Below are 20689 nucleotides of genomic sequence, written 5' to 3' on the forward strand. Positions count from 1 at the left end.
ACACCAACAGGTACAAAAAGTTCACAAGAAATGAAAAGAAATGAAGTGTGGACAACATCGTCTACCAACCCTAGCTACTATCCAACTTGATGTACTACTGTAGGAGTAATTCATTGTCCATTACACATCAGAACCACAATAAATTGTGTGGGGTAGTTCGTCTATATTTACAGTCAGCAACACATAGCCACAGGGAAGTGAGCTTACCATGAGTTTTCTGGTGTGTATTCTTTTTTTTTGAGCTGTTCTTCCCTTGGACTTTGTTGTACAACAATCCTTACTTTTCCTATCACTAACTGACGGACTCATTTCACTCTACAATGCGGATTACTAATCACAAGCAGAAGCTCCAGGGCAGAAGTCAGATCGTGCATATGCCCCTTGCTTTGTCCAAAAACTCGTCCCTGCTTATGCAGCCATTCTCGGTTGGTTTCCACGCATGATATGGCGCCTGAACCTCAGCCCCAACTCTCCTTCCTGATCGCGAGGAATGAGTGCTTGCTCGTGTTCATCATCGTCAGACGCTGTAGTTGTTCCAGGTTCACTTGAATGGGGTGAGTCCTCACCAAAGTTGTGCAGCCTCCGCCCAATCAGATAACGGTCATCCCTAATGGAATTGTGGAGATTGGTGAACCAAACATGGAATCTCTTGCCACAGAAGAACAGCGCGCTGAATATCAGGCAGCCAAGCCACGCGAAACGGTAGACCGCTGAGTTCACAATGAGTGGGTAACCAAGCACTGGGAAGACACCCCTTGCAAGAACATATGGAACGCAGAGAGCTGTAAGGAGCTTGGTGACGATAGGCATTATGATTTCATGCAGGACCCATAGACCTCTCAAACGGGAGAAGCCATCCTCTCTAACCCTCTCAAACTTCGTCCTCCAGCTTTCATCAACCAAAGGTGCCATTTGATCCAACATAACCTGGAAACAGTATGTAAGCCAAATAATCAGCACAAACCTACCTCAATGACCTCTAAGGAGCACAATCAACAAATTAACTGAGGTGACAAAATGATCACAAATTTGTGTAATCTTACCAGCCTAGTCCATATTTTTAAGAATATTAATCCAAGAGCCCAATCCTGATACAACAGGAAAACCGGACTCTCGTCAATAGGCACCCTCATGGGTACAATGACCAGTAACTCAAACAGGAGTCCAATCAACACAGGAATAACAAAGATCTGAAAAGGATATAACATTTCTCGTTAGATATAAAGTAGCCTCCAAAAGTACCCATAAACTATAGAACAACTTCTAGTTAAAGGACTCTACACTCTTCAACCATGGTTCGATAAGCTTAAAGCCATAAATACAGAAAAAGAAATTCAGCCCAGATGATTTACCCATATTGACAGGAGAGCAGAACTCTTCACAACAATAGAGCACCACTTGCAGATTTGTTGCACTAGGAAGGCCAGTCGTCGTGATCGAATGTAATCAATTGCATATCTGGTTCCAGCTGCTGCACTCCAGATAATATAACATCCAATGCTGAAAGAGAATAAATCTAACAAAGAGAAACAATTTACCATGGTGTTAGCAAATATGAAGATAACCAATATTGTGAACACGGAAAGCTATCAAGCAAAAAAAATAATTGAACATATTAACATCAGCAAATTACCATTGCACTTGATGCCATGTGTGATTGGCAGGCGGGGAATAGCCTCAAAAACTAAACGACCAAGTGAGATTGGAATAACAATCATTCCAGCATTGAATATCAGCAGAGTCATCCATGCCAGTACAAGCAAGAGCACAATCCGAAGGACGAAACCATACCTTGAAAAAGATCATATAATTGAGCCACAGATATAATAATAATATAATAATGCTATAGATGCAAAATAATATCTTGGGTTCTTGACTGACTTCTAGATTTTTCTAAATAAAACATACGAACATCGAGGGAATAATAAACACCATATTTACTTTTTTATAGTTACAATTTAATAAAAGATGTGAATATTAAGAGACAATATTTACTTTTTGTATCTACAGTTTACTACTATTTGAATCATTACTCAATTATATTCAAACCAGTGTAGGTAAGTAAATATGAGATGATAGTATAATGTGTGCGAGTTTAAGCATTTACAGAAAAAATAGTTACTCTTTTACACATATCTAGATATTATACTTACTCTGAATCTCCCTGGTCATCAACATCAGATTCTTCAGCGACCTCGTTACTGTCATTGGCATTACCCCTGCCATTCAGATTATCAGCAACATGTTGTATCATACGCTGCTCCAGCTGTGGGGCAACCATTTCCCGGCCACCATGTACCCTATCTCTACCTGCTCTGCCATTCCAGTTCTCTTGCCCACCATTTTCTTCATGTCTTGGCAGTAAGAAATCAGTTAAGCCTAATGCCCAACCAACAGCAGCAAACCAATGATGCAGAAGTGCTTTAATTGTTGCACGAGGCTTGAAGTGCTCAATTGCAAACGGGATGCATATTTGGAACAGAAGCACATCAACTGGGATCTCTGTAAATGGGTCAAAAATGCTGCAAATCCACAACAACAATGTAGGTTTAAAAATCTAAAATGAAAAAGGAACAAAATAAATAAATACACACACACACACACACAGAGATGATACTCACGTGATGTCCAGAGGAAAAATCGATGGAGCTACTCGCATGGCCAGTTTGACAGGTAAGAAAACAAGTATCACAATCAAGCTTCCATAAACAGCAACAGACAGAAGAACTCGCCGGGCATGTTTATGCACAGGATCATCAATCAAATCCCTAAACGGATTGTAATTTGGATCGGCAGGGTCCCGCAAGAAATAAAGAACACCATTGCGCAGTACCTATCATAGAGAGTCAGTGAGAATGAGATCCATGAGAATTTACGAATCTGATAGTGGAACTAGCAAAAGGATTGAGCAATACCCCTCGAAGAAGGCTGACAAATATGCTTATTTGAAGCATATATATAATCCCAACAAGCCAATGGATAGAGGAGCTTGCCAAGGGTGACATCGTGAAGAATTCAACTCTTTGAGCAATTGTTGCACCCAGCATCTTTAAGGTGCATACATCAAGCCACCAACCGCACATAAGGGGAAATACACCAAGTTCAATCACCAAAAGGAATGCAACTTTGACCATAGTCATGAGATGCTTCATTCCAGCAAAGAATTGCCTGCATAGAGATGGGATAGCCTCTAAAATGGTAGCTATACCGTAGAGCCTCCCAATGGTGAAACGTTCTCCCCTAGCATACCGCAGTAAAGCCAATGATCCAATGTACAAAAACACAAGGCAAAAGATAAACATATATCCCACAGCAAGAGTTGTCAGATCAGAAAGATAGGATGAGCCAATAGCAGTTCCTTTTATCAGACTACTCTTCCCAGAGGCCTGCATTACAGTAAGACCAGTGGCATTTATCTTCAATGATTGAGTAACCACCTCAATGACATGACCAATGACACCTTCATTATGGCTGTCAGCAGATAAGTTCTTCACGGCATTAAGTGCACTCTTCAATGTATCATTAGCCAATGAAATAGCAGTTTCCGTAAACGGCATCATTCTTGCCAGCATAGGACTAGAGGCTGAAGAGAAGAACCATGATAGATAGTACAGGACAATCCTTCCCAATGAGAATGGTACGAAGATCACAACAATGAGGAATATAGCATTGCTGGCCAGAACCTGGAGAAAATAAAAACAGGAATGAACACTATGGGACACAGCACAACTGCAGTAAAACTTGAAAAGATCAAGTGGTCCATGTTAAAACTTAAAAGCACATGCCACACTATTGATTTACAAGCTTTTTAAATGAAGATATAGAAAAGACTCCCTCAGGCCATTCATGGCATTTTTTAGGAGTCAGGAATAACAAACACGCTTGAAGAAGCAAAAAAAGGAAGAAAAAAAAGCTGGCAAAATTAGCAAAATAAGCACATAATGCGCAACAGTGTTGAACATCACGTCAAACGAAGAAACCAAGATAAACTATGCAAAGCCAGTTTGGGAAGTAGTGTGTAGTTTTGTAGCATATTCAATACTTCCTCTGTCCCACAAAACCTGCCATTTCACAAATGTGTCGTTGTACAGATGGGTGGTGGGTCCAGTCTACGCGTGGAACCAGAAAAAAACTATTTTTTTCCAATCCGTGATCTTACCTTCTCGCTGATTCAGTTACCCCATCCGACTCCTCGTCTCCTCCGTCGCTCGCCCCCTCCCACCGCACCGATCCCCAATCTTCGCCGCCCCCCACGATCCTTCTATTTTCCCCGCCTTGATCTGGCTCCTCCATCGCCCCCAACCCCGATCCCCAATCTCCCCCCACCTTGATCCGGCTCCTATGTCGCCCCTAACCCCAATCCCCAATCCCTAGCCTCCTCACCTCGCCTCTCCCCTCCACAGTTAGCGTGGGCAATGGCGCGGCGGCCCTGGAGGCCAAACTCAGCTGGTTAGTAGGGCCACATCCAAGCAGGCAAGTGGAGGAAGGCGAGGTGGATGCAGGCGCCGTTGTGGAGTGCTCGGCGCCGATAGCGTCCAGTTCCTCACTGAGGAGTAGCATGCATGTCGATCCTTCTCCGATGCGGAGGGGCATCACGGCGGTTGCTTTGTCAGCGGTAGACTGGACGTTGGCGACGGCAGCAACCCAAAGGGCGGCAGCTGCAGCAATGGCAACCTGCAGGGGGGCGGCGAGATTTGTGGCAGCAGCCAGCAACCAGGGTGCGGCGTGACCGGCAATCAGGGGTGGCGGGATTCGTGGCGGCAGCAGCTGGAGCCTCCAAAGCAGGTGGTGAGGTGCAGCTTGCTTGATGGACTCGGTGTACCACACATATTCGCAGTCAACAATGGTGATAGAGGATCGAGAACTGAATCAAATAAATGGGGGCAATTTGGTCTTTTTGACATCACGTTAATTTGGCTACATAACCTTAAAGCGACACATTTTGTGGGACGGAGGAAGTAATATTTATCACTTCCAAATTGGCCCATAAGAAGCAAGAAGTTCTGCAACATGGCAATGTCGTACTGTTCATTAAAAAAACAAGAACATGCTGTGGGGCAGGAAAGCAAAATCCTTACTGTTATTGCGTTCTCAACCAAGTGGAAAACAGGGCCTTGCATGCCTACAAGTTCATCAAAAGGAACATCCTCTGCACCATCTGCATCATCCAAACCATCTAGCATCTGCTCGACTTGAGCTTCAAGTCGTTCTAATCGAGCAGCAACATTTTCTGCATTTCTTCTCAAAAGTTCACCAGCACCAAGTCCTTGGGCTTCTGCTAATTCGTCAATGTTTCCATCTGCAGCAGGAACCCTGTTATTAGGACCAGGTAGCCTTCTGACAGCTCGTGCACCATGCCTTTCACGGCCCCCATCATCCCTCTCAGCATCATGCCCTCCAAGTTCCCGCAAGTGTCTTATATAGTCCCTTAAAGAGGTAGCTCCAAGAAATATAAGGACAATAATAGCTGAGAGAAGAAAACCATGTAAACAGTCACTTAGGATCAACTGAGCGCTGATATGACTCAAGAATAGCCTCTGTGCTTCACCAAGACTTCTCACGAATGTTAACCTCCATATCCAGTAAGTGATGAAGGGGATAATCATGAGCCAAACTGAAAGAACAAAGGCAAGCCGGAGGACAAACTGAAGCACATGGCACGCTTTCATCCCAACACCAACAATAAGTTCTTGGAAGGGGAGTCTTGACGGAGCATTGTCAGCATAGACAGGCGAGAAAGAGAATGCATGTTTGCAAACCTGCAAAGCATATACACACATAGTTTAAAAAATTACCTAAGCAAAGTTGCAAACTGTTGAGTTCAACAAAACAAAAGGAGAAAAGAATACTAATGTCCTCTTTTTTCATGCAAAAAGAGGCACTATGTCCCGGCATCTATCAACCAAAACCTAACTGGTCCGTCAATATTATGAACAGATCCAAGATGTAGATTCTTCGCAAGCTAAATAATGCGCTAGGTTTCAATCTCTTGCAGACACAGGAAGAAACCTTGTCCCTACTAAGCTAATGTCCTCTTTTTTTATGCAAATAGAGGCACATGTCCCGGCATCTATCAACCTAAACCTAACTGGTCCGTCAATATTATGAACAGATCCAAGATGTATATTCTTCGCAAGCTAAATAATGTGCTAGTTTTCAATCTCTTGCAGTCACAGGTAGAAAACCTTGTCCATACTAAGCTTTACATCTGTAAATGTGATTGTAGAGAAATATCTGAAACTAGCTAATGTTGCCACGAGATCAAATAAATACAGCTAGCAGCCTTGTAAAATAATCTAAATAAAAACAATGTCTCAGCGTACGGTTCACAAACCCTATTGCACAAATTATATCATCTTAGAGCCGTAGAAACCTCTCTAAATTATATCATCTTAGAGCCGTAGAAACCTCTCTCGCCCATAAAAGGTATCACTGTTATCACTTGCCCCTATCCAGCGCGAGCGAAGTGATGCTGACCTATTACAACCACCAGCTACATACAACACCGCAAAAATTCACCAGAAATTATCGAGCAAATGCACCGGATTATCATCCAATCGATCGATTCCACCGCCGAATCGAGACAAACCCCAAGGCCCCCGCGGCCCCTAAAAGCGAACCGAGGGTTCCGTACCTCGCACTGGCGGGAGTTGCTGTGGTCGAGCCACTGGAGGAGGCAGTCCTGGTGCACGAACTTGATGCTGCCGCTGCAGGCGCACGGGTACCGGAGCGGGTGCTCGTCGTCCCCCGGGTTCCGGCAGATCCGGCACACGTCCCCTTCCTCCTCCTCCTCGTCCTCCTCCGCCACCGCCGCGGTGGATGAGGGCGGCCGCGCCTCCTCCTGCTCGGCCGCGGGAGGCCGGTCCGCGGCGACGTCCGCCATGGCTGGGCGCGGCGGCGGCGGCGGCCGTGCGTGCGAGCGATCGCGCGGGGGAGGGGGGGGGGGGGGAGGGAGACCGCGTTGGGGCGGAGGAGGCGGTGGGGAAAGAGGGGGAGAGAAGGATGGATTAGCGCCTCGTTAATAACGCGTTGGTGACGAGGAGGAGTCCCTGATGGGTGGGGCCCCCCGCGGGGGAGGCGGTCGGGCTTAGCGGGTCGCGGTTTGGGTCGGTGAGGTGGGGAAGGTTGGTTCGGGTGGAGGATATTTATAACGGGTGGAGGTCGGTTTAGGGACTTTGGGCGTGTTGTTGTTGTTAGACTTGGGTAAAAAAAGCCCGTTTATCTGGTTGGGCTCAGTTATCCCATATAAGGGCGAGAGATGGGATAGCCCATCAGGCCCATCTATATCACATCACTACTAGAATTTCTTTTTTATATATTTATTTATTGATTTTTAAAAAGATTTTTAAAATAGTGTAAAGTGCACGGGCGGTACTTAAACTTGTAGGATGTGTCATCTAAGTCTCAAACTCTCAAAATGCAGATCTAGGTCACATAACTTGTTAAAGTGTGTCATCTACTCCCTCCGTTAAAAAAAAAGCCATTACATGCCACATGTAATAGGACCAAATTGCCACAGCCTCGCTAGTATCCTACATAGCGCTAATATTACATGCCACATGGATGTGATGTGGTATCATCTTAACTGACAAATAGGACCCGCTTAAAAAAATTTCTTTTTCCTTGTTTTATTCTTTCCTTTTTCTTTTTCTTCTCCTTCCCTCTTTTTTCCTTTCTTCTCCTTCCTCTCACAACAACTGTAGGCCACCGCCACACGATATGCTCGGGTCATAGAGAAAGGAGAATAAAAGAAAAGAAAAAAGAAGAAGGAGAAGAAAAAAAAAGGAAAAGGAAAATTTTTAAGTGGATCCCATTTGTCAGTCAAGATGATGCCACGTCATTTCCGTGTGGCATGTCACATTAGCGTCACGTAGAATCCTGGAGGGGCCGTGGCGATTTTGGGATCTAGATGACATACTTTGACAAGTTTTAGGACTTGGATATGTATTTGAGAGTTTAGGGATTTAGATAGCACATCTCTACAAGTTTAAGAACCGCCTGTGCACTTTACTCTAAAAAAATAAATGACTGTTTCGAAGTTTTGTAGAAATTTACTCCTCCTGCTCCACCGTAGGATGGGGAATATAAATCGCTCTATGCTAGAGCTAGAAATGTGACGTGGTAGACGATGGGTAGGGCACGCTGTGGAAATTTTGCTGGCAGCCCCCTCCCGACAATAAATCACCCTATGGGAGAGCAAGAATAAAACACTCATTCTGTCTATAATGTAGCAACCTAATATGGAATTAGATATATCTTAGTACTATGAATTTAAACATGACGCATGTCCAAATTTATAGTATTAAGATGTATTCCATCCTATATTATATTGCTATATTTTAGGACGGATGGAGTAAATGATAGCGATGTGGTCAGGACTCAACAATGACAACGTAAGGTCCCACATATCATATAGATGACAGATGAAGACCGAAACAAAGTTTATCACAATTATTTGAGGGCGTTGATGAATGGATGAAATATTAGAAAGCTAAAAAGGTGGTTTAATATAGTTCTATTCTATAAGAAAGAAATACCAATAAAGAAATATTTTAAAGATTATACCATTTAGTAGCTTAGGAAGTGTGACCATAATAATCTATAATCCATAATCCGAAAGAGAAAAGGATGGGGACCTGCGTGTAGACTGTGGAGCAAAGTGAGAAATCCATAGGGTTGGCCTCTTCTTCTTTTCCTAACGAATCGGCATAATATTTTTTTTCTACTAAGTATTCCTATTTATCGAATAAAGCATGAGAAAACTATAACCCAAGGGTTCACATATGATTAACTAATCATGTGTTTGGTACAAAGAGATGGAATGGATGGGGTTGGGTTGAACACATTTTTCGGACTGTTTGGTTTGAGAATAGTTAGAATGGGATGATCCCTATGAATGCAATATTCCCCAAAGATCCAAGTTGATCTATTCCTTAAAAACTAATGTACCAATCCACCCCAAGTGCATAATGGTTTAGGGTTAAGACCATTCATAAGTTGTAACTAAATAGAACTGCACTAGGTGTTTGGGCGGGACATGATGACAACAGATCAATCATTCAAATGTTAAAAATAATTGAGGAATATCACTAACTACAGGGCTGAGAAGTCAAGGACTTCATAAAAAAAAATTGTACCAGTACATATTCCACATGAGTAGTTCAGTTTTTTTTTTTTGCAGGAATCCCTGCGACTCTACACCTTGTGTCGCAATGTCAGTGCACGTTTATGCATGTTTTTCTTATGTCCCTTCATTTGGAGCAACATCATGTAGAGCGAGGCACAGCAACTCAGCAAGCAGAAACGGAAGAATCAATCAATCAAGCATCGACAATTTGCAGGCATCCATGGTAAAATTCCATTCCATTACTGCAGGGAAACCCAACAGTTCAAACAAAAAAAATTCCAAAGCTTGAATGCAACCCGCTCGAATCTTTCCAAGCATGGCGATCTATCGATCTATCTGCGCATGCACTACGGGTCGTCCACGGTACAAATATTATCTGCTAATGCCGGCGCCGGCCGTGCCGGGATCGATATGCACCGAGGCTGCCCTACCAAAAACGAGAATCCGGCCATCTTCGTCGTCATCGGCGGCGGCGGCGGCGGCGGCGGCGGCGCGGCGCCCCGAGGGGGGAACATCAGGTCGTCGGCTTCCTGCAGCTAAGAAGAATCCTAGGCAACACGGCGTGCCCAGCTTGGCAAGTGGCAGATCAGTCAGGCAGCGAGCTGAGAGCCCACTGATTCAGCGGCCAGTAGTTGCAGTGGCAGCGGCAGTGCTGCTCCTCCTGCTGCTGCAGCTGCTGCTGCTGGGCCTGGACGAGGACGACGCCGTGGCCACCTGCCCCATGGGGAATCCTGATGATGCTGCAGCGGCGCTGTCGTCGTCGTCGTCGTCGTCGTCTTCGGCGCCGGGCAGCCGGGGCCGGGCGGCGTACGGCGGCGCCCAATTATTGCCGCCGCTGGACCAGCCATGGCGCGGACGCATGTGTAGCTCTGCTGCGCCCTGCCTGCCGCTTCCTCCTCCTCCGCCACTGCTGCTGATGACCTGGCTCTGTTCATTAGTCAGATACTGTTGGGTTACACTTACTCATCACTGCGTCACAAATCCAAAAAATAATCAAAGCAGAACGACACGTCCTTGTACTCCTGTAGCCCGTGGTTAGCAATTTTTAGCATGCATGATGCATCTTTTAGTGAGGTGATCAACTGATCAGCGAGCAGTCGCGAACTCAGAATTAAAACTGCCTGGAGTTCTATATATACTTCTTTCGTTTCATATTATAAATTATTTTGGTATTTTTTTAATCAATCTTTTAGAAAGTTTAACTAAGTTTATAGAAACATACAGCAACACTTATAGAACTAAATGCATTTTGATAGTTTCTTTGTTTCATGTTAAAAATATTGATGTATTTTTCTATAAACTTGATCAAAGCTTAAGAAATTTGATTTTAAAAAAAGTCAAACGACTTAGGACTTCTTTGTTTAAGCTTATAGGCCAGCTTATGAGTTGAAAAGTCTAAGCTTAAACAAATAAATAACTTTTTCATTTGACTTTTTTTAAAGTCATAAGCCACTTTTGTACTGTTAAGCCTAATATGAAATGGAGAGGTAGTACTAATTATCCAATTTTTACTTCTAATTAACACGATACACATTAGTTAGAATTAGATAATCTACTCAGGGCCCGTGATCTCAGGAAGATCAATGTAGGAACACCACTGTCAGTAAGCATACATACCATCAGGAGCATGTTCCGGCTACTGGGGTGATGCTGATGCTGATCAGGACGGATGACCGCGCCGCCGTCCGGCATCGCCGGAGCCAAGGAAGGCCTAGCCCAGATGCTCCTCTGACGGTGGCAGGCGGTCATCTCCTCCTCCTCCGGCAGCATGAACTGTTTTTTTTTCCCGGGCATGGAACAGCTCATCGTCAATGTCACCGACAGTGTCATCTAGCAATGGACATGCGAGTCTCACCGTCAGGCTCGTCCTCTGGTTGCTTGGTGCAGAGTGGAGGACCTCGCCGGCGGCCCGTTCGCCACCGGAGCACCCGAGGCTGAGCTCAAGATCAAGCTCGCTGTCCCAAGCTGCAACAACAAAAACACTACTGCGGTCAGGAAAATGCGAGGCGCATACCAGTTGCCAATTGTCAGGCAACTTATTTTTGTCGTGATCATTCATCAGAGAACTGAGATACTTCCTCAAGATATTTATCTTTCAATTTTTTTTTTCTAATTTTAGTCAAATTTATAGAAAAAATTAACAACATTGACAATACTAAACTAATTTTGTTAAATGTATATTTTGATAGTATGTTTGTTTTGTGTTGGAAATGTTACTATGTTTTTCTATAAATTTGATAAAAAAAATTGACCCAAGAAAATCAAAGCGTTTTGTAATACAAACAGGGAGATAGATTACATTGCAGGTTGAGCTCGTCCTCGTACGCTTGGGTGTCAAAGTTTGTCACAGCCTCCTTGCCACAGCACTTGATCGCCGCTTTGTCATAAGCCCTGATATCATAGTAAAAATAAATTAAGAACAAATCATGAAGGTGATGATCACAAGCAATTCTCCAGCAGACAGCGACGATGATGTCACATACTTGGCAGCCTCCATCTCCGTGTCATACAGGCCAAGGTACACGTACCTGCGACGATCGGGGAGGAAACGAAACCGAATCAGAACAAAATTGAATCATTCACTTTTTAAAACTAACAAAATTTCATCTTCTTTTTTTTCTGAAATGAGTGGATTGATTTACTTCTTGCCCATGAGCTGGCCGATCCTGGCCTCCCATTTGCCGCACTTGTGCAGGGTGACACCTCTGAACCGCGAGCTCCCCCTGACGAAGCCGGCGCCCTGTCGCCGGAGAACCTGAACGAACTCCTCCTTGCTGAAGTTGTTCATCTGCCAATGCAAATGCCATGACAAAAAAAAAAAAAATTCAGAAAGATGCATGTGAACAGAACAGTTCTTTCTTGGGTAGCATCTGTTCTGCTCTGGCTTAATCTGATCACCTTCTTTATGTCCTCCTTGTAGTCATCCAGGGTGAAGTTGATGTCTGCCTCCACTCCACGGAACTTGATTGCAGCCTGGTCATAAGCCCTGGAACAGATCATAGAAGACGAACAATTCAGATAGTTTTTCTAACCCACCTTGCTCTCTCTCTCTCTCTCTCTCTCTCTCTCTTTCAGATAAAAACAAGACAATGTGCAGAACTCTGTTATAAACTGCTTTACCTTGCAGCAGCCTGTGCCGTATCGAATCCACCTAGAAACAATCACACAATGCACACATGAACAAATTCTGACACGTAATTGATTAAGCATTGACAGACCATATAACTGAGACATTTCCACAAGACAAAAGCACTCACCCAAGTACACCTGCTTCCCACAATCCCTGCACATTCAAAAACACAGAGCACAAGCAAAGATAAATAACAGAAGCAAAATTTTTAAATTGCTGGCACATTGCAAGCGAGATTGAAATGGGTCAGTCAGAATCATTTTACAGAATACAATTGCCAAGTATATGAAAGCAAAGCAAATGTACGTAAATATGCACATGTATAAATACAAGAAGAAGACAAGAGACGAACTGACCAAATGTGGGACTCCCAGCGGCCGGTGCGGCGGTAGAAGGTGACACCGCGATACTGCGAGCTCCTGGACCGGGGGCCCCGCCGCGTCTTCCTCGATGGCGGCCGGGCCCACTGCTCGGCGGCGGCGGCAACGTGGCGCTGCTCCGTCGACTCCGGCACCACCGCCGCCGCCGCTGCCGTCATCGGGAACAACTGCTGGGTGACGACCGCCGGCCGGACAAGATCGCCGGCGGCGAACCCAAAGACCCTCCCAGACCCTTCCTCCTCATCGTCCTCGTGCATGGCGAGTGCAATGCTGCCGACGCCGTAGAAGGTTGCCGCCATGGCCTACTACACACCGGCGTTCTTCTTCTTCTAGCTGCTCTACACCATGGCCGCTGTCCTCTCCTCTCCTCCTCTTATGCTGCTACGTGATCTCTCTCTCTGTCTCGTCTCCACACAGTGAGAGTGTGTAGCTGCACAGCGATGAAGAAGATGATGGATTGGTGAGGTTGGTATCTGAAGGAGCCAGGCAGGAAGGGCTAAGGAAAGGAAAGGAAAGAGATTTCTGAGCATGCTATCACCTCATGTCATGCATCTTCTTTTTATGGGGGGGTTTTGGAAGGAGGGAAGAGAACACAGAACAGAAGACAGAAAACACCAACACACAGGGTTGAGACTGAGAGGGACCCCCGGGCTATGTTTCTCACAGCCTCACCTCAAAAACACTCCAAACAAGAAAGCCATTAATACATAACTAATTGAAATTTTAATTATTTTGAACTTGAAAAAAGATAAATTTATCTTATATTTCATACAAAATATATCGTTAAACAGTTTAAAAAGCATGCTAACGATGTAAGATCGGTATCTATCACCAGGCCTCTATCCTTGCTTCCTTCCATCCCTACAATACTACTACTGCTAATCCTCTCTCTGTGTCCTCTCACTGTGCTTTGGGCTCCTCACCTAACAATCATCCCTCCTTTTTATGCCTCTTCATGATGCACATTTACTTGCACTGTTGCAGGCACCGATCAAAAATGGATCACATGTAAGGAGTAGCACCGTTGCACAGTGTATGTATGTACAATGACGCGCACAATGCGATGCCCATTGGTTTGTGTTGGAACACAGGGATGCATGCATCCCACTGAAAATTTCTCCAGACAATATCATTCTCGCAGGTAGTATTGTCGTATGCTTTTACTCTGTTATTTCAGACTAGTGTATTGCAAGTAGCCAAGTAACCAAAGCAGGGAGCAATCCACTTAGATTTTTCCATAATTTTCTAGTCATATTTCAGACTAGTGTATTGCAAGTAACCAGAGCAGGGAGCAATAGATGTTTCAGAACTAATTAGTAGCTCACAGGTTTCTTGTATTCAGCCAACACTACACTGGGTACTACCTCATTTAGGGCCAATCCACCCCAGCCATTGTCTGCACATTCACTTCTCTGCATATAAAGGCCCCATCACCCACCCGCCAGTGAAAGAGGGTTTAATACAGAAGCAATGCAAAGATATCATGTTTGGCCTCTGCCTGTGCAGAAGAGGAGAAGATCTCAAGATCCATATCATCATGTACTCCCAGGCCCCAGCTCCCCAATACCACGTTAACCAGATCGAAAACATCATGATACGTTCATACGCATGATAAATACTCTTATCCCCCGGTGCATTTTGGGTCCATTACACCATAGCCGAGTTTAGTTCCAAACTATTTCTTCAAACTTTTAACTTTTCCATCACATCAAAACTTTCCTACACACATAAATTTCTAACTTTTTTGTCACATCGTTCCAATTTCAACCAAACTTCCAATTTTGACGTGAACTAAACACACCCCATGTTTATCATACGCAACACCAACGACGCATCCCTCTATTCAATGAAATTGGCACCCTCTTGTACTGGTTCGTTTAAAAAAATATGCCATGTTTATGAGTGTGTAGCATATTGCCTATCTTTTACTGATCAGCTTAAGGTTTTTGTTCGTGTGCTTATGAAGAGCAGTATTCCGAATGCAATGGGTGTAAGGTATTGGCAAGTGCGCATACTTGCTACCCATGATGGAAAATAATTAGGAGACAGAGATTAGCACTGAGGTTGCATGTTTAAAGTAGAAAAGGAGAGTGGTTGAGATATTCCTAATTTTTTCTTTAACGTTGTGCCAGTACTGATTGGGATGTGGTTAGCTGCAGCTAAGATATGGATTGGAGCGATTTTCATGGAATGTTCTAATGTTTGTTATTGATTAGTTCTATTCCTTGTTGCAACACCAAGGAAGCATATCCCTCTTTTGGCTGTGTTAGTACTGCTATTGGTATGATAGGAAATGAGTAGTTGGTGTAGTTTATCACTTTATCAGAAGACTCCATTTAATTTTCAGAACATCCATACTATGCACGGCTTGTCAGATATTTGATATTTCAAATTGCAAATATACTCGCCGTGTAGCTCTTAAAGAAACATTAAATCATCAAAGCCAATTGCATTTGGATTTGGGAAAGCTATGGTGTTGCCCTTCATAAAAGCGTCTAAACAAGCTTGCCAAAAGGGCATTCATTTTTGTTGTTGGCATAAATTGAAGTAGACAATTAAGATTGCTTGGAGATGAATTGTCCAACTAATATAGATGCTAAAATCATGCGGAGTTGTTAAACTTGTCTATAAGAACGTCGTTTAGGAGGAAGAGATAAAACTTATTAAAAAAACATGTGAAAAACAAGCAATTGGCACAATGCCTTGCCCTTATAAGGCTGTGTTTAGATCCAAAGTTTGAATCCAAACTTCAGTTCTTTTCCATCACATCAACCTATCATACACATACAACTTTTCAGTCACATCATCTCTAATTTTAACCAAAATTCAAACTTTGCGCTGAATTAAACACAACCTAAAACTACAGACAGAACACCACTTGAGATATCAACTTGTCCAATCCGTCACCAATTTCTTTCCACTGACTGATTTGATGGGTTTTTGTTATCCCCAAACTAAAGGCAACAATGAAAGCACATTCAGATGTTAAATAACTTGTACCAGATCGACAAAGAGATCTACTCCTATAACACATTTACTGTATATAAGGGACAGTGTAATGAATCCACCTACACCTTTTTTTTGCAGGAAAAGTCTTCCTCAGAAGAACCAACAGTCTCTATACGAAAGAAACATGCAGTGCATACATTGCAACATGAAGAGGAAAAAAAAAAAGCGAGAGAGAGTAGTAGTAGCAAGTAAATACCATGAGTAAAAAGAGCCGCTTGTATTTATGCGGGAGATGATGATGATGAGGCTAGCTTTTATTGTGCTAGATCTCCAAGCAGTGCTGTCCAACCATCATAAACAGCTGCGAAGGGAAGGGGGGAATCAAATGCAAGCAAGCAAAATGTTTCCATAAGAGGCCAATCCAAGAGTACCTTGTAGGTCCTTGTTCCTCCTTTTCTTGCCTCCCCCCTCCTGTGCTCTCTCTCCTCTATCCGTCACCCCTTGAGGCAGACTTGCAGGGTTGCTGCAGTCCTTATTTACTGCTCATCAATCACTCATCTTCTCCTCCTTTGTTGATCACAGACCAGCAGAAACAATCACTTCAATCCCATTTTCAGTTCAGTTCCCCTTGTCATGCTACCTACAACTTAGATCCAGCCAAACTGTGAAAAGAAGTAAATGAAGGCCGTACCTTTGGGTGCAATATATGCTTGAGCCCCAGATGCTGCAAATCCACCTCTTCCTGTCTTTTGGTGTGCATCCAGGCATCCCAGCCGAAGAACAGCAACAATCACCATGCACAGACAATGAATGCTACAGCTTGTGAAAACATCTTATCTGTCTAATACTACAATGTTCAAGTTCATGACATAGTGTTGGAATATGTGTTCAGTAAAAAAAAAAGAAATTTACTGCTAAGTAGTAAAACCCCATTGTGGTATATATTTCAGTAGGATTTTGTTGGATCTGCAACTCCTATCCCAATCAATCCGATCCTCCTCTTCAGCTTGAACGTGGCAAGGACCCAGGGGGAGGCAACAGTTGTCAGGCACTTAAAAACAAAGAGCAGTGTGCTTTTATGCTCCCCTGCCATGAAATGTGGCAAGTGTGTGTGCGAGGAGGGGAATCAAATGCTACAAAAGGAGGAGCTCCCCAGAAGTAGCCAATGCAACAGTACGAAGCTCCTTTATTTGTCCACCAAACCCAATGTACCACCACCACCAGGCGGCGCATTTGGAAGTTGGAACGAAGCAAATTCTGGTCCTCTTTGAATTTTCCATTACTGTATCTATAGCCTTGAGTTACAACGATATGTAACTTCACAGCAATTCTCAACTGCAAAGAGAAGCATGAGAACATAAAAATGTTTCTTTACACCATAACCCAGATGATTTTAGTGGATGATAAGCATATCATCCAGCATTCATTTCTTGAATGACAGGAAATATTTAAGCTGCAAAGATAAGCAGAACATGAATGAGGCTGGTATAAAAATAGGTAAAAAAAAAAAAAGCTCATGATGTGCAAACTGCAAAGCAAATCAGTAATAAGGCACATGCTGAAAGCAACCGCATGTAGCAATGCAATGAGAGTTCCAGATGCACATTTTATTGCAGAAATGGCAGGTGATCACATTGCGGTGCATAATGAAGCATCATTATTTACAAAAGGAGCACTCTTAAGTTTTACAACACTTATGAACCGAGCCAGGGCCTACCTGTTAAATAACTAAATTCAAGGTCTCAAGCACTCACATCACATGCAGATGTCATATGGAGGACTTAGGATTGCTTAAAGCTTACAAGAAACATGTGGGCTAGATATGTCGATAATCAGGAAAAAATACGTTGCTTCAAATATACCTTAACATTGTATGATTGAACCCCTAAGTTCATCTTGTAGACTGTAGTGTGTGCGTGTGTGTTAGAAAACAACACACTCTTACTATTTCTCCTTGGTTGTTAATCCCCCCGGCCCCGCCTTTTTTAAAGGAGACATAGGGTAATTACCATTTGCTCAAACTACAGTGGATCTTTGAACCTGCATTTCACTCACCCATTGGAGTTTTCGTCAAGTATGTTAGCCTTAGCCAAATATCTTTCAGCAAAGTTTGAGTTTGAAGTTGATATGAATTTGCAACAAGAAACGCCGGGGGTCTTTCGGCTAGCAGCACAAGGTGGTGGGCTAGCCAGCCTAAGTTCGAAGTCTTATCACCCCTCTTAATAAAATTTGATATGAGACCCCTTCCTCTCATATCTAGAGTTTTTTTTTTTAATTTGCAACCTCCAGGATATATAATTATTTATTATTAAAAACATCAAACTTTGAAAAACACAAGAAAAACCCAAATATTTTTAATCACATATAATGCTTTCCATTTTTACTGTAAAATAAAAAAGAACTAATTAGAACCATTCTCACTCGCTGCAAGCATATTAATTCTTTTTCTTCAAAAAATAGGCAGGTGTTTTGCCTAGTATATTAATAGAATAGAAAGGGTTTTGATAACAGCAAGGGGAAGGAAAAGGAAAGCTCCCAAGCTAAGGGTGGTGATAAAATCTAAAGCCCAATGTTCTGATAAGAACTCGGTGCATTCGTGCGCCAGGTAGACAACAAGTATGACCTCCCTCCTTGATCTTTGCTTGGGAGAGAAGCACGTTAATTATACTGTCTAAAAACGTGCCTTGTGCAGCCTTTGGTTCTCTTTTTTTTTTTTGCCGGGTCGGCCGAAGGAACGGCCACCAAATTTCATTAAGATGGGGGAAGTACATAAAGTTACAAATTGTTTCTTGCTTACAACGACAGGAAGCTGTCGAGATGGTGCTATGGCAAAGCCACAGCCTTTGGTTCTTCATATTCCTAATGCTGTTTGATCAGGGGCATATATATAACTTTCAAGGATCAGTATCCTGTATCCTCCGTCGAGCACACTGTCTCCTATGATCTTTGCCTCTCATCCTGATCTGCAAGAGTATAGCATGGGAAGAGATTGCAGTTAGGCTGCACAGATCAAAGTCAGAAGATGCCATAATTTTCATAGACCAACAGTGTTAAGATCATTGTTGCTATGAATGCCAGAATAGGAAGACATAATGATCAAATGTTCATGGAGCTACAGAAAACAGGGTACTAGAAGGAAAGAAATGGTGTACCGCATGGTCCGCATCCGCATGTATTACAAATTTTACATTTACGCATAAAATTAAACATTTGTTGAAAAGAGTACAGATGAGTCAACCACCAGACATTATTTTGGTTTCCAAAAAAGTAGCCACAGACAGAGCAAGCCTTAATACAACGGGTAATTCCACAAAGTGAGACTAGCAGATGTACTAGAAGAGAATAATTTCTGACAAAATTGGCATGTACGCACTCAGCACTTGTTAACACAATCAGCAATCAACACTATGTAACTATGTTCATCCAACCAGTTACAAAGCATACAATAGAAACACACCTAATGAAACTGTGCTTGAAACTTTTCAGGCTTGAACAAATTGATAGAGATAAGGATCAACAGTTGGGAGGGCTTGATACTGCATTACTGCACACCATTTTATCAGCTAGTTTTGCTAACGCGAAGAATTCCCGAAGAACTCACACCCTTTCTCTTCCATTACACCCAAATCACACCTACCACCTGACGATGGTTCGCTTCTCCGTTAGCGACATTGCCGTGAAATATGCTTCGTTCGCAAAACGGGGGCGGAGAGAGAACTGAGAAGAGCAGACTGACCCTTCCGGAGGAGGAGCGAGGACAGTCGGGTCCAGCTTCTCTTCCGCGGCCGCCGCCGCCGCCGCCGCGCACGCTCGCCGCTTTCCCGTTCCCTTTTTTTCTTTTTTGGGGTTTTCACTCAACACGTACCCCAATCCAACTCTCACAAACACGATTCGGTTCCGAGATGATTTATGGCCCAATACAAAAGCCCATTAAAAATCTAGGGTTTAAAGGTGGGAAAAAGTCCACTTTGACTCCCTTAATGTATACCGAATCTAATTTGTACCCCTCAACCAGAAAACCGGTTAGGATGACTCCCCATTTTACTAAAACCGGTACAAATAGACTCCCTCGGCGGTTTCAAGGGCGGTTTTGCTGACGTGGCGGTGTTGACTTGGTCTTCGTCCCACGTGGCGTTGACGTGGCACTGATGTAAGATTAGATTTAAAAATATATATGTGGGACCAATTTGTCATTCACACACAAAAATTATAATAGGATCCACTGACTTGTGGGGTCCACATGTCATTCTCTTTCCAACCTTTATGCCTCCCTCTTTCTCCCTTATCTCTCTCTTTCTCTTCCCGTCGGCGAGCAGCGCGGAGAGCTTGCCGAGGGCACGGAGAGCTTGCGAGGGAGCAGAGTGGAGGGCTCCAAGGGAGTGCGCGAAGCCGTGAAACCGTGGGGCGGCGGTGGGTGGAGAAGGCCGGCGTGAAGGCCGGGCGGAGCGGCGGCATCGAGAGCTGCCAGTCGCCGCGGCCGCTCCTGTCGCGTATCCTACAGCGAGGCGATGGCGACGGCAGCGGTAGGAAGATCGGGTGCCGGGTGCGGCTGCCGTGGCAGTACAGCTCCACCTCCATGTTGATGCGATGTTGTTAACACTCCGCCGCCGCCGTAGTGGCGGCGGCGGCGTGGGAAGTTCGGGTGCTGGATGCGGCTACCGGCGCCGGCCAAGGTCAAGGTCATCGGGAGGGCGCCGGAGTTGTCCCTTTACACGCCGCGGAGTTCTTGTACACTCGACGAGGGGAGAAATGGTATAATTCTTGCCGTGCGCGGCGCCGGTGCAGTGCCGGAGACGAGAGCGACGACACGGAGGAGGTGACTGACACGTCGGCGTCCTTCGCCGCCAAGACGGACGACATGGGGCCAAGGACGGTGGCGGCGGCGGCGCGGTGGAGATGGAGACGCTACTGAAGGCGTCGGTGTACATCCTGGGCGCGGCGGGCAGCAGCATCGTGTACATGGCGGTGCTGGACGACGGCGCCGTGCTGGCGGTGCGCAGGATCGACAACGACGACGCATCGCCCGCGGCATGGCGAGAGGGCTGGCCTTCCTCCACGACAAGAAGTTCGTGCGGCAACGTCCGGCCGAGCAACATCCTGCTC

The 20689-nt window shown here is 44.4% G+C and overlaps 2 protein-coding genes across 3 annotated transcripts; both read right to left on the minus strand.

The window, feature by feature from the left end:
- Positions 1-60: 60 nt before the first annotated feature.
- LOC127776648 (probable E3 ubiquitin ligase SUD1) lies at positions 61-6940 on the minus strand. The gene is made up of 9 exons (XM_052303141.1): positions 6635-6940; positions 5079-5759; positions 2916-3683; positions 2622-2833; positions 2154-2522; positions 1634-1791; positions 1353-1516; positions 1044-1190; positions 61-927 (listed from the first exon to the last, which is right to left on the minus strand). Exons 1-9 carry the CDS (start codon positions 6881-6883, stop codon positions 409-411), a joined length of 3267 nt encoding a protein of 1088 aa, XP_052159101.1. The 5' UTR covers positions 6884-6940; the 3' UTR covers positions 61-408.
- Positions 6941-9335: 2395 nt separating this feature from the next.
- LOC127775939 (APETALA2-like protein 4) lies at positions 9336-13180 on the minus strand. Of its 2 annotated transcripts, none has more exons than XM_052302259.1 (10): positions 12614-13180; positions 12385-12410; positions 12248-12278; positions 12026-12113; positions 11770-11915; positions 11611-11655; positions 11427-11518; positions 10983-11092; positions 10745-10900; positions 9336-10048 (listed from the first exon to the last, which is right to left on the minus strand). In XM_052302259.1, exons 1-10 carry the CDS (start codon positions 12934-12936, stop codon positions 9746-9748), a joined length of 1320 nt encoding a protein of 439 aa, XP_052158219.1. In that variant the 5' UTR covers positions 12937-13180; the 3' UTR covers positions 9336-9745. The 2 variants fall into 2 exon arrangements, with proteins under 2 accessions (XP_052158219.1, XP_052158218.1); XM_052302258.1 differs by having other exon boundaries at positions 9336-10054; positions 12614-13179.
- Positions 13181-20689: the final 7509 nt, after the last annotated feature.

The sequence above is a fragment of the Oryza glaberrima genome, chromosome 6 (assembly GCF_000147395.1).
Source record: "Oryza glaberrima chromosome 6, OglaRS2, whole genome shotgun sequence".
Lineage (NCBI taxonomy): Eukaryota > Viridiplantae > Streptophyta > Magnoliopsida > Poales > Poaceae > Oryza > Oryza glaberrima.